The sequence below is a fragment of the Chenopodium album genome, chromosome 1, assembly GCF_948465745.1.
Source record: "Chenopodium album chromosome 1, dcCheAlbu1.1, whole genome shotgun sequence".
NCBI classification, from domain to species: Eukaryota; Viridiplantae; Streptophyta; class Magnoliopsida; order Caryophyllales; family Amaranthaceae; genus Chenopodium; species Chenopodium album.
In genome coordinates, this window is record NC_137834.1 from 80,855,467 (window position 1) to 80,870,476 (window position 15,010).

At 35.2% G+C, this 15,010-nt stretch overlaps 1 protein-coding gene across 1 annotated transcript; it reads left to right on the top strand.

Annotated features, from left to right (window-relative positions):
• Positions 1–1,329: 1,329 nt before the first annotated feature.
• On the top strand, positions 1,330–7,175 carry LOC145558429 (uncharacterized). Its single transcript, XM_081619676.1, has 4 exons — positions 1,330–1,483; positions 5,290–5,584; positions 5,760–5,876; positions 6,510–7,175. Exons 2-4 carry the CDS (start codon positions 5,582–5,584, stop codon positions 6,969–6,971), a joined length of 582 nt encoding a protein of 193 aa, XP_081475802.1. The 5' UTR covers positions 1,330–1,483; positions 5,290–5,581; the 3' UTR covers positions 6,972–7,175.
• The last annotated feature ends 7,835 nt before the right edge of the window (positions 7,176–15,010 follow it).

The following is a 15,010-nucleotide window of genomic DNA, read 5'->3' on the forward strand; positions in this document are numbered from 1 at the left end:
ATTTGAATTGGTTGTTGGGCAAACACCCTAGAGTCAAACTACCTAACTAACCACTAACCTAAGCATAATGGTAAGTAAGGGTCATTCTTCCACAAGGACTAAGGGGAATCACTAACTCGAATTTATTTTTCGTTCGGTCCGAGAAAGCTCAAGGCATAAATAATTGGGATTTCTCACCGAAATAACCACACTAAAGCATCCTATTCATTAAAACAAAGCATCCATAGTCATGAAAGAGGCATAATCTAATTGCACAAGAAGGGACTCACTACCAAACCCCATCTTTCAATATGAGTAAGGGAATGAACACATGAGCATAAAGTGGCCACCAAAATACACATGCAACAATCAATTCAAGCACAAACAACTATCAACCCAAAGTAGAACAACATAAATAAATCCAATTTAATCAACCCATGGCTTAGTTGGGTTTTCATCTAACCCCTAGCTAAGTAACTACTCACAAATCATGGATGAGAGTAACAATCTAACATTGAACATGCAATAGCAATTAACATGGATTAAGAGAAAATTAAGATTCACAAAACCATATAAAAACGGAAAATTAAGAAGAGAAGATCGAGAGTAAGATATTACTACTTGAAGCTTCAAAGTTAAGGAGAGATGTTGAAATTTAGAGAATAAAGCTTGAAATTATCTTCTACAATGCTTGATTTTGAGAGATTCTAAGATAAAATAACTAATTAATTAAAGATCTAATTGTTAATTAAGAGAAAGGGCCTAAGAAGACTAAGGGAGAAGATCGAAGATCTCTAATCCCCTTCAAAGGAATCCAATCCCCTACAAATGAAGCCAAAGGGATATTATATAACCCCCAAATAAAAGAGCGAACACTACAAGAAAAAGGGAAATTAGCAACTGATTTTTGCGACTACCATAATAATTAGTCGCAAAAAATATTTTTGCGACTGAAAAAGACGAGTAGTTGCAAATTTTGCAACCGATTTTGCAGTAGTTGCTATGCGGTCACTAATTAGCGACTGATTTTTGTGACTACCATAATAATCAGTCGCTAAAAGTATTTTTGCAGCTGAAATAGACGAGTAGTCGCAAAAAATTGCAACCGATTTTATAATAGTTGCTATGCAGTCGCTAATTTACGACACTCTTATAATAATTTGCGACTAAATTGTAGTTGCCAGTGTTAATAATTTTGAAATCATTTTTTTTTCTAAAAATTGCACTACTATTGCAACTAACACGGTTGTCGCTACTTTTTTTTTTTTTTTTTTTAATTTATTAAGAAAGAATTAAAGAAAACCCTTAGTATAATAAAGTTGTTGCCGCAAAAAAAAAAAAAAAGAACTATAACTCCTTGTTGTAGTGCAGTTCATCCCTATTTCTCTTTACATACTCTTCTCTTTACTGCTCTTCATAAAAAAATATCAAATTTATAGCTATTTTCGTGCGCTGAATCTCTATTGCAGTGCAATTTACGTTCTCCACTGATCATCAATTTAAGGTTTGTTTTCTAATTCATAAGCTTAATTTTGCTTTTGATATATTAGGTTTTTACTCGTGCTTTTGATTAGTGAAATCGTGGTGGTAGAATTCCGTTTTGTCGAGATTGGGTTCAATTATGTGTGCTTAATTAAGGCTTATTTGGATCCTTTTCTGAAATTTCAATCGAGCTACTTTAGTTTTTCTTGGTAACGAATAATTGAATCATGTGTGGCTGGTTTTTTGCGCAATTGGACTAACCTTATTTCGTGAAATTTGGTTAATGATTATGCAAATTGTGAGTAAATTTTGCTTAATTGAGGGGCCGAATTGCTTAATTGTTGCTGGTTGTTGACGGTGGTGTTGGTGAGGGGCTGCTGTGGTGATTTTAGTTTGGTTTGGGTGGCTGCTGGTGTTGGTGAGGGTGAGCAGGGGCTGTTGCGAGGTGAATTGGAGCAGGGGATAATTGGGTTGTTGTTGCGGCTGCGTGTGAAGGTGGTGGTGCGGCTGCAATTGGGTGATGGTGGTAGAATTGAGGTGTGATTGTGTGGCTGGTTTGGGCTGTGGTGGTGCGGCTGCTGTTGCTGTAGCAGTTGGGGTTGCTCTGGTGGATGATGGATGAAATTGGTGGGCTGAGAAGTGCGTGGCTAATTAGTTTTAAAAGATGCTGGCGGTTTTGGCGGTGGTTGGTGCTGGTGTGTGTGGTGTTGGTGGTGGTAAGGCTGGAATGCGTGGTGGTTGATGGCTTGATGCGTGAGTGAAGGAGAGGGAGCAGGGGATGTTGATTGGTTTTGGTGGGCTGATGTGGTTGGTAGTTGCAGCAAGGTTTTGGTGGGCTGCTGTGTGCGAGAGGGAGCAGGGGAATTGGTGTGGTGGAGGTTAAGAAGGTGGGGTGATGGATAAGAGGTGGGCAGCAGCCATCAAAGTAAAGAATTGCACACACTTTCACTCGTCCCCGATCTCCAAACTCACTTGACATGAAACCCGGGACCCTAAACACAAAACCGAGGAGAAATCAAGACAAATAAAAATGAAATAAATAAATTAGGAATAAAATAAAGTGAAATAGAAAAAGAGAAATAACACTAAACTAATAAAAATTAAATAAAACTACACAAGTAAATAAAATCAAATAAATAACAAAATAAATAAATTAGGAATAAAATAAAGTGAAATAGAAACTGTTTTTTTGCAATTTTCCCAATTTTATTTGGGAATTTGGGAATATATTTTGATTTTTGTCAACAATAACCAAACCCTTAACAATCTGAATATTGGCCCTGCTGCTAATTCTTTTGTAAATATGAATTTGTTGGATGAAATTTTGTAATTGGTCTGCGAATTATGGTGGGTATTTCATTGCTAAATCTGTTGTGTGTGACTGATAAGTGATAAGTCATGCTGAAAATCTTTGTATGCAAGGCTATAAATCATACAATTTGTAATTTGTGTTCATGGTCCTTTGCTTTAGTTTTCTATGTAATTGTATATGAATCTGACTTGAATTTACTCATAATTAATGGTCCTCATTCGTCTTCCTATTCTAAGTTTATGATAAATTGTGAAAACAGGTGAGAAAGAATAGATCGAGTAGTGGGTAACTCAACAAAATATGTTTTAGCCAAAGAGAAAACTTTTCCTAGTTACTTTCTTCTGGCTTTTGTTTCAAACTAATTGTCATGCAAGCAAACGCTTCAAATTTTCATTTTCATACTAATATTAATCTGTTGTAGCTTCAGGTGAGTTCAGTTTTTTCTGCATGTATGCTTGTAACCCACTAACTAAATCATGCTAGTAGTTGTTAATGCCACTAGTAGTAATGTTGGCTTACAAAGTGGTGTTTTCCACTAAGAATTTGACCAAAAGTTATTACTTATTTGTAAGCATCTTTAACAATCAATTCATATTGCTCATGGATTTAATTGATTTGAAATTTAAACAAATCATGTAAACCAGGATCCTCTAAGTAGGTATTGTTATTATTAACCGTTCATTGATGCTCATGACTTCTAATAATTTTGCATTGTATTTGAAATTAAATTGCTCCTATCGTGATTTCAGCTTATTCATCACAAATGTATAGCATGTTTAGTTTTAGTGTGATGTCTATCATATTCATTTCGAAATGGAGCGAATTTGTTGTGGAGATTGAGTTCTTTACACATGGTTCTCCCGTTTGTATGTTTCATCTTTCTGGATTAACTTTATGCTCTCCAATAATCATTCAATGTTACTGACACCCTTTGAGGCTGATTGTAAACCTTTATTCTAGCAAGTATTTTTAAATGCTAATGCTTGTTTAATATATGGAAGTTACCACTAAAATAGAAAAGGGAAAAAAAAAACATGCTTGTATATAGATTTTTACAGCACTTGAGTTGCAAGATGAATTCAAACCTAACTATGGCTTAGTATCTATTTCTTTTTTTCTTAAGCATCGTTTTAAGAACAGTGCAACTGCAACTAGTGAAAGACCTATAGCTGAGGCCACTGTGATCCATAACCAAATTGATCGCTTCTGCTCATGAGTTTGACAGATTGAAAAGTTTTTATACGATGGATCTGTATGTGATTCAACACAAAGCCTTGGATTACCTGAGAAGCTTTCTCCCAAGCTTCCTGTCATTAGTGAGAGCGGAATAGGACCAGAAAGATGATTATATGATAAATTGATAGTGCTGGGAAGTAGTTTAGATAGGTTCTCAGGAATGTTTCCTGTCAGCTGGTTATTAGATAAATCGAGAATGCTTAGTGATTTCAGCTGGGACAATGATTCAGGGATAGAGAATGTGAAATTGTTATGTTGTAGCAACAAGAGATCCAACTTTTTGAGGGTGCTAAGCTCAGAAGGTATAGGGCCAAATATTAAATATGCCTGAACTTGTGCAGAAGACTGGGCAGCTTGAAACCTGTGTGTTTGGAAACTAGGCTAGAAGTCTGAGAAGCATAGCCATTTTAGTGTACCGTAGAAAAGGAAAAAATACAACCGTTTCAAATCTTGGGATTTAGTTTCTTAAGGGTAGCTTACAATTGAGTTGCAACCAGGTTTGATGACAATGCTGTCTTCACGGCGTTGATTTCTGGGTTTCGTTAATTAGTTGCATTGGATAAGCTTTAGTTAACGGTCCCTTTCTGCACCCTGCTTTCCTTACACCAATGCAACCATCGTGAGCTAATATTTGCTGTAATTTCCTTGTTGCTCACATTAAAACCCCATGTTTGTTACTGCTAGCTAAGGGTTTACTGGTAGCTTGAGGTAATGATTTGAAACTCTTGTATAATGAGGTTGCTTATGCTGTTGAACCAGATTCTCTTAGAAGTTAGATAGAAATCCTAAGAACAATGCTTTTGCAAGCTGCTTAGCCCTCACAACTTAGTAATAAGTTTGATCAATTTCAAAAGTTTATCTTCCCATTTTAGTTTGTATTGTTATGGTATGATGGGCACTATATTTGTTTCCCATCAAGTGGTTTTCTAATCAGTATTTTACAGTGCTTTTCCAGTTTCCTTTCCAAGGGAACAGAAATAATTTAGGTGCCTAACTACATCTACGTTGTTACTAATGAGCATGTCTGGCATGCATGAGTCTATATAAAGATGTTGTAGCTTACTGGATACAGGAAGTTGTATGCTGGCTCTTTGCTGCTTGTTTATATATGTAGAAGTGTCTTCTTTTGTTATAGACTGTTTTTGTATCAAAATCTTAAACTCTCCATAAGCTTAAACTCTCCCATCAAAATCTTGTTTATAAATTAGAAATAAAATTATATATGTATAATATGCTATTTTGAGTTAAAATTATAAGCTTTACATGTTAATTATGTGCAGCGTACATATACTTGGAGAACTGAGTTCGATGCTAAGGCTAGGAGAGAATTTGACAAAAAAGCTGGGGACCGACTTAGGGGCACATTGAACCAAGTTTACAAAATGCCTCTCCATAAGGAAGTTTGTTTCATGACTGACACTGTTCGAGCTGAATTCATAAATAAGCGTAAGCATCCTGATTTTCTGAAACGTTCTAACCAAGCAAGAGATAATCGGTTATCTGGCCAAACATTAGAGAAGTTTGACCCTGGCCATCCAAGGTAGCGTATCTACTCCTCAAGTGGTTAAAAAAATGGTAAGTGTATGATTTTAGCAGCTAACTTGTGATTTTATATAAGATTGAAGCAAGTAGAAAATTTTTAGCCACTAAGAGATGACAATAACTAGTCTTTATTACAATTGCTCTGTAGTCTATGTCCCCTATTTTTTGTTGTATTTTTTTTAGTGCTAACAACTTCTTCTAATACAAGGCAAAGAAAAAGGATGGAATTTTACCAACTGCTGCTGAAGTATATGAGAGCACTCATTCTGTTTGTGTGGGCAATGATGAAGTTGAATTGATGGGTGACAAGTCTCAAAAAGTCATGGTATGAGTATACTTCTATATTTTGCTAAGATTACAAAAAAAAAAAAAAAAAAAAAAATGTGGTAGTTAATGTTTGGAGATATTATAGATTGTTTATTTGTTTGTGTGATTGAGTTGGAGGATAATAATGATTTGCCGGCATTAATCATATGATTAATGTGGTATGGCACAATGTGAATTGAGACAGGTTTATTTTGAAGCCGTACCCTATAGGAGGGGATTCTTCAATTTACAAAGGAGACTCTGCCGAAATTTTTACTAATAACTGCTTACATAAATTATTTTGCTATAAGTGTTACCTTTTTTATTTAAAAAAAAAACAACTATAATAAAAATACCCATGATCCACTGTTCCCAATAGTTGTACCTTTGTAATCTGGAACATCTATTAAGAGGTAACTCTGACTGTACTTGTATTCATGTTCTTGCATCATTGATGGGTAATACTCTATTAGCTGCTCTAAAGCAATTAAATTAAATTGTGTTTTAGAAGTCCAAACAAATTTTTATCCCGGACGATGTCCCGAGTCATTGCTTGTATTTTTATTATAGTTGTTTTTTTTTTAAAAATGTATTTAGTTTATTAATGTTTTAACATTTGAGATCATAGTTACTAATACATATCTTAATGCAGGGAGAATATATGGAAAAACTTGAGGAATATAAGAACAAAGGAATTGAGATAAACCCCTACAAAGTCTACTTGGAGGTTGTAGGTGGGCAAAAGAAAGGAAAAGTCTACGGTTTAGGGAGTGCTTCACAAATGTATTACAAGAGTGATCCTACTTCTCAATCTACTGCATCATCTTCCACTCCTTCCATGATTTCTCAATTAAGTTCTCAAGTTGAAGAACTAAAGAAGATGGCGGAAGAAAACCATAACAAGGTAGAAGAAAGCCAAAAAATAGCGGCAGAGAGCTTAAAATGTGCTAAGGAATTCGTCGAAAATCATGAGATCGAAAAAGCTACATGGAAGAAGGAAAAATTAGCTATGCAAAAAACATTGCAGGAAATGGCATCACTTGTAAAACAAGTTTACCGTCCTTATAAGCCTCCTACGCCTGCAGTCACCCGCTCTCGTGATACAACTAAGTGATTTTTATTTTCTTGGTGGTAATTTTATGAACAACTGGTCTTTTACATTGTCATTAATTCTTGTTTGAAGTAGCTTTTTTTTTATATGGGAGGTGACTTTTGGAACAATTAGTCTTATAAGTTAAATATTGTTTTTTAATACATTGATACAAAATTGATTGATATTTTGGATATTTGAATAAAATTAACATTTTGGTTATTTGAATTTATGCGTGGGTACCTTTTTTGCTTTGTGATTAATATTGGTTGTCGCTTAATTATGGTCTCAAATATTGATAGTTAGTCGCAAATATTTAGCGACTGCAAATTTGGTTTAGAGACTAATTGGTTAGTTGCAAAATCATTAGTCTCAGTAGTCGCTAATCTGTCACAAATAATTAGTTTTGTAGTCGCAAAAATTTGGTCTCGTATGTAGTTGCTAATCCGTCGCAAAAAACATTAGTCTCAATAGTCGCAAATCCGTCGCAATTAAACTAGTCTCTGTAGTCGCAAAAGTTTAGTCTCGTAGTCGCAAAAGTTTGGTCTTGTAGTCACTAATCCGTCGCAAAAGTAGTCCTAAAACATTTGTCTAAGTAGTTGCTAATCCGTCGCAAATATTTTACGATGGACAATAATTTAGTTGCTAAAATTTGAAAGTTAGTCGCTAAATGGTAGTTGCAAAGGCGTTGCAAATCCGTCGCTAAATTTGCGACTGTCCAAAAATTAGTCGCAAAAATGGATTTGCGACGAGGTCTTTGGCAACGAACCAAAGTAGTCGCAAATCCGTCGCAAATCCATTTTTGCGACTACATTGGCCGTCGCTAATTACCCTTTTTCTTGTAGTGGGAGAAAATGAAGAAACGACCCGTCTATAGGTTGGCACGGACGTACCAAATATCTTGGCACGGACGTGCAGGGACATGCACGGACGTGCCACATATGGGCACGGACGTGCAACCCTTTTTTGGCGACATAGATTCGTTTTGGAAGGTTATAACTTCTTTATTACTCATCGGAATAAGGCATGTGATCAGTCGTTGGAAAGCTCTTGAGATAAAATTTAATGTCCGATTTGAATCACTTCAAAATATTGAGTAGAACAAAAGTTATGGTCATTTGAAGTTGACCTTAATGCAAAAATCCTTCCAAAACCCTTCCAAATGCTCTTATTTCACTCTTGAACTCTTTTCCTTCTTTCCTTCTTTCATTCTTCCATAGCTTCCTTATTTCCTCTTATTGCCTCTAACTTCTTTTATTCTTTATCCAAAATCTTCAAAGTGTCATCTTTGTACCTAAATATGCACCAAAACAATAGCAACCCCGTGAAGCATAGGATACACAAAAAACGCATAAAAATAGAGTAATTAGTGATCTAAGACATTGATTTCTCACAATTCTAAGGCTCAAAACCACTCTAGAATCATACAAAATTACCAGTTATCAAATCCCCCCAAGCTAGGCTTTTGCTCGTCCTGAGAAAAATAGACAAAACAAACCAAAGTAAGGAAAGAACTTGCTAGAACCAAAACAAAGAAAAACGACAAGAGAGGGAAGGAAACCAAGCAAAATCGTACTCATGGCAAACACGAATCACTTTTATCTCAAGTGAGAAGCCATTTAAACCCACAAGTCACCTTACGGGACGAGTTTTGATCTCGTGAGGGTTTTCATTGAGCTTAACCCACAACTCACGCAAAAACCACAACATACCATCAATGGTTACACAAATTTCAATGTTTTTATCACCCAAGTTAACATGTCGGGATTTGAATCACAAATAAGACAAGTGAGCAACTTTCAAGGATTATCAATCATACAAATGTACACATGAGTTGGGGGTAAAGAGGACAACTAAGCAAGGTTGCACTAGGATACTTCCTTTGACCTTTTACTAGTTCATTAGAGCACAATACATCTAGATATTCCAAAGTTGTAACAAGCCCTCTTTCGGTTATAAAATCACAAAATGCTAGTCCACCTCCCAAAATACACCCAAGGCCCTTTAACTACACTATAATTTGAGAATTTCACAAGAAACAACAATGTAAACAAGGTGTGGGAGGCATCCACGAGTTGACCTCTATAGAAGAGAAAAAAAAATTGAGAATTTTTGGGGGGGAGTTTTTGTTCTCCTTTTTTTTCTGTGCTTTTTTTTTTTTTCTTTTTTTTCAATAATCATTCCCCTTACCTCTTTTAATTGTGAGCGGCTTTTTCTTTATTCAAAACATGTGGCTTATTATGCCACTTATTACACATGATACAAGTAGAACCAATTCCCTAATAGAGTTTCATTTCGGGGAAAGAGATGAGGCACATCAAGGGCACAAGGGACCGCAAATCAATTCAAAAATATCTTACTTTGGGCAAATTAGACAATATCCTATACTAGACGTACAATTGAGGATATCAAAAATCCGCATTTTAATTTGCCAGTCCGGACTGACACAATACCTTCTTAATTTTTAATTAAACGAATTTTTAATTATTTTAAAAAAGGAATAAATTAAGGAGAAATGGATGTGGATCTGTCCAAAATAAAACGTGGAGGTAGTATTAAAGCTTAGATTTCTCTATATTATAGACACTTCTTAAATCAATGGCTTTTTGAAGTTTGATGTTTTTCTTTCTTGCCACAGTTACTCTTTTGCTTTATTAGCTGATTTCGACTCTCTTTCTTTGATCAACTCCGCCAAATCACAAATAACAGTACGTCTATCATTATTTAGAGAACCAATTCAATCAAAATCTAAAGCTTTTTGTTGGGATGTTCCACTAATATGGTATCAGAGTCAGCGTGACACAAAGTTCACGGGTTCGAATCTCATCCACCCCTCCTTTTAAAGTAGAATATTAAGCGTTGGGTATAAGGAGGGCCCATACTGCATCCACATTTCAAGCTCAGAGGGCTCTCATGTGAGGGGGGTGATAGAGTATAAAACATATTCATAGGCCTCAACCATCAGTTTAAGCTTTTGGTTGAGATGGTCCACTAACATGGTATCAGAGCCAACGTGACGCAAAGGTCTCGGGTTCAAATCTCATCCACCACCACTTTCAATTGGAATATTTTGCACAGGGCATGCGGAGGGCCCATGATGTATCCACATTTCAATTTCAAAGGGCTCTCATGTGAGAGGGCGTGATAGAGTATAAAATACATTCTTGGGCTTCAACCATCATCTAAAGCTTTTGGTTGAGATGATCCAATAACATTTTTTTTTGTATTTTGCTTTAATTTTGAGTTGTTTTCCATTTCTAGAGCTTCAATATTGAGTAATTACCATTTTTGTTTTAACTTTGAATTGATAATTTAGCTTTTATATAGAGTAAATTTCCGTTTTTGGGCTCCAACTTTGAGTGAATACCATTTTTATTTTAACTTTGAATTGATAATTTTGCCGTAATAAAGTAATAGATAAAGAAATAAGATAATGTAAAAAAAATACATGAATATTTCCATATTCATATATGCTTAATAATGACTTTGTCTAACATATATTTTTAATTGATAATTTGTTAGGCCGCCAATTATTGAACCGCGACCCGCATTGGCCGGACTTGCTATTGACCCATAAAATGTGACCAACTTTGACATGACGCGCATTCGACTTGCGCCGACCATGACCTGACCCACCCAATAACCAGATTACCATATACTCCTTCTGTTTTTAATTAATGACTTGCTCCATTTTTCATTTTCGGCCGTTTTTAATTACTTGCTCCATTTCTTTATTTGGAAAAGTTTTTAAAATATTTCATTCATTTATCTCAATTAGTGGACCAACATAAATCATATTTATTAAGGCAAAAGCTAACGAACGTCCCGGGGCGTTGGAAAAGCTAGCTAAAAGTAGAAAGATAAATTAAAATGAACATTAATTACACCGATTGATGCGTAATTTTATCATGCTTTCCTAAATTTATACCACTTTTGGTAGTATTTTAAATGTTTATCCAACACCCCGGGGGCGTTCGTTAGCAAGATCCTTATATTAGTTTCATATTCTCTCTCCTCCAATTCTCGTAAATACTTTTGTATTTTTTCAATATTCTATTCTACCACTAATCCCACTACCTCCATATATTATTACTTCTCTAATTTCTCCTAAAATTACGCACACGGAGAAATGGAGAAAGTAATTAAAAACAGAGAGAATAATATATGTAGGTAGACATAACTATGGTGGACCATATCTTTACTCTTACAAGAATTTAATGACAAACAGTATACAATACTTAATACTCCATTCGTTTTTAAATACTTGCTCCATTTCTCTTGGACACGCATGCCGATGCTAATATTTGTTCACTAATATATTTAATTATCAATAAGTATAAATTCTAACAATTGAAAATTAATAATCTATTCATTGAGATGATTCCAACAAGTACCCACAAGACTATATTTTTTCTTATGTATAAATCACAAACATTAGTGAAAGTAGGACAAATAAATAGTGCAAAAAATAGAAATGGAGCAAATATTTAAAAACGAAGGGAGTAGTATCTGTGCACCTTGGGACTTGTTTTTTGTAACTCATATTACTTCCTCCTTTTCGTAATAATCACAATGGTAGGGAGTGGACATAGTTTAAGAAAAATATAGGGTAGATCGACTTCTATGCTTTAATAAATTAATACACACTACTAAAAATTAAGGTTTTGCAACCGCCTCTAACGGTCGCAGAAAATAGCAAAAACGGTCGCAATTTATAATTGCGACCGTCAACGGTCGTAAGGGGGTGGTCGTTGTTTACTTGGTTGCAAAAAAAAATAAATTATTACGACTGTTTGACGGTCGCAGATTTATTGCGACCGTTTTTATTAATTTCAACGACCGTAAGGAAAACAGTTGTAAATATAAAAAATTGCGACCGGTAAAAGCAGCGGTCGCAATTTTGGTAATTAGCGACCGCTTTTAGCCGTCGCTAAAAGTAAAACAAAAAACAAAAAAAAGAAAATTCACCCCCATTCCCTTCTCTTCACAACCACGCCCCCCACCACCCAAGCCAACTCCACCCACTGCCTCTTCCCAACCAACCACCTTTACCCACCAACCACCTTTACCCACCAACCAAACACCTCGAAAACAACACCCAATCACCTCGACAATCCTAACCAGCCACCACGAAAATGAAACCCAAAAAAAAAAAACCAGCAAAAATCAAATATGGTCGAATTCAACCAGCAAAAATCAACCCAAAACACAGATAAAATTCAAACCCAAAAATAAAACCAAATTGAAATTAAACAAAATCAAATATAAACCCAAAAAGAACGAAATATTCAAACATAAAAATAAAAAAAAAATTAACCAAATTGAAATTAACGAAAATGAAACCCAAAAATAACAAAAACCAAACAAACCAGCAAAAATTAACCCAAACACAGATAAAATCAAACCAAAAAAAAAAACCAAAAAATCCAAACAAAAATTCAACGGAAAATAAAAAAAAAACAGACAAAATTCGAATGAATAAAACATGGAAATTCGAATTAATAAAAGTAATAAACCAATAAATCGAAAATAAAACAAATATCAAACCAAAATCAACAAAAAAATCAAACCCAAAATAAAATTAACAATAATCAACCCAAAATTCGAAACGAAAATCAAACATACTTTGTAATATTAACAAAAATCAAACAAAAAAATCGCCCAAAAATTTAACCCAATAATTATACCCAAAAAAATAAACCCACAACAATTAAACCAACAAATTCGAACAAAAAATCCAACAAAAATGAATAAAACCCTCATAAATCGAAAACAAACATTAAACCCACCTTTGTCAATATTTTTTCCTCTAATGGTTCATATGGTCGAATTCGACCACAAAAACTCCAGATCTGGAATTTTTATGGTCGAATTTGATCATTAACACCATAATTCGTTTGTTGCTCGTTGAATAAGGATTCTTTATTGCCTAGATGGAGGGAGGAGCAGAATAATAAGAGGAAAGAGATCGAGGAGAAAAGGAAAGAGAAGGGGAAAGTTCAGGGAAAGAAGAAGAGAAAAGAGAGAGATGGGAAGAGGAGAGAGGCGTGAAAATGAGAGGAGCGGCTGTTAGGGTTAGTAAATTAGGGTTGAGGTGAGATGGGTGAGTATTTATACCCGAATTTTTTTTATTAAAAAAAAAGCTTTTTAGACGGTCGCAAATTATGAAATTTACGAGCGTCTAATTGACGGTCGCAAATTATGACGTTTACGACCGTCTCTTTGACGGTCGCAGATTATGAATTTTACGACCGTCTTTGACGATCGCAGATTTTGACATTTACGACCGTCTCTTGGACGGTCGCAGATTATGACATATACGACCGTCTTTGACGGTCGCGGACGATTTATTTTAATTTATAAATATTTTTAATTGTTAAAACATCCTAGCGACCGTCTAAAAGGCTGAAACGGTTTTTATTAGAGTATATTGCTGTGGTGTTTGGTTTATTCGTTCATGATGATGGTTTAAGGCGGGTCAGATTGGGTGTGGGTTTGGTCAGGGTTTGGGTTAGGATTTTAGTGGATCTGGGTTTGGGTTAGGATTTTTGGTGGATCTGGGTTGGTTTAGTGGGTCAGGGTTAGGTGGGTTTAGGATTTGGGAGGATCTGGCTTAGGGTGCGGTGGTTGTGGTTGGTGGATCAGGGTTAGTTTTCGGTGGTGGTGGTTGGTGAATCTGGGTTAGGGTTCGGTGATGGTGGCTGATTTGGGTGGTTTTGGGTTAGGGTTCGGTGGTGATGGTGGTTGGATCTTGGTTAGTTTGGGGAGTGGCGATTTGAGCTTAGGGTTAGTTAAGGGCTGGTGGTGTTCTAAGGTGGTGATACACCGCGCCGGTGGTGGCGCGGCGTTTTTTTTTTTAAATTTCATTAACTCAGTTTCCGACGGAAATTTTGTCGGAATTTTCCGGCGGATTTGTGTTCGTCGGAAATTTTTGACGGACTTTTCTGGTACCGAAAAATCAGTTCTGACGAAAAGATTCCGTCAGGAAAACTTTTCCGACAGAAAGTTCGTCGGAAAAAGTCGATTTTCCTACAAAGCGTTTTCCGACGACAAATTATCCGTCGAAAACCCCATTCCCAACAGAAAAACAAGCTGTTTTTGAGGGAGTTTTCCGTCGGAAAACAACAGTTTTCTAGTAGTTTTTTTCCTTCTAAATTATCAATTTTCAAACTTATGTAACAGACCCGCTATCACTAACGACGGGTCTCTTTGTCCTCGCAAATAGACCCCTTTTAAGGAACGGGTCTCTTTATCAAACAGACCCCTGAGATAGAGACCCGTTGTAAGGCGGTCTCTCAAGCATATTTTAACGGGTCTCTTTGCCATTTTTTATAGTAATGACTTAATGATGCATATTATCATTAGCTCCGATCCACCATTAATTCCCCAATCTAGTTGTCTTTCAATGATTTATCCAAACGTTATTAGTAAATAAAGGAAATGATTTTTCTAGATAATCTAGTTAGTAAATTGGGTCACAGACTAACTAATATATTATTGATAACCAACCTAGTTAATCCAAAAGTAGTTTTTATTTTTATTTTTTTATAGACAATATAGTTAGTAAATAATCTAAAGTTGGGATTATTCTAGCAAACTTCATGAAAGTTGGAATTATTATTTTTAATTTTTTATAAATCAAAATAGTTAGTCCAAATTAAAAGTTTTTTTTTCCCTAGACAATATAGTTAGTAAATCAGGGCATAGAACGTACTTTATATGGTTATTATTTAATCATGTGTAAATAAGGGATAGCCTAAGTGGTTATAGCTTCCTTTTCTATTTAAGAAAATCCTGGGATCGATTCCCATCCCTGCCTTTGTGGCTCTCTAAACACAAAAAAAAAAAAAAAAAAAAAAAAAATTTAATCATGTGTAGCTCTACGCTTCTACATTTAACTTTGAGATTAAGAGAACTAAAAAAAAAAGAAAGGATAAGAGATAATTCGTGAGACGATATATAGAAAAAGGAATAACGAATAACGTTCATTCATTTGATTACGAACACTTTTTAGCCACAATTAACATTTATAAAATAAAACTCCTATAGGATTGGAGCTTATT

Coding starts and splice junctions, on each gene's coding strand:
- LOC145558429 (XM_081619676.1), top strand. Junction 5,877..6,509: donor ACAAGTCTCAAAAAGTCATG/GTATGAGTATAC, acceptor ATCTTAATGCAG/GGAGAATATATGGAAAAACT.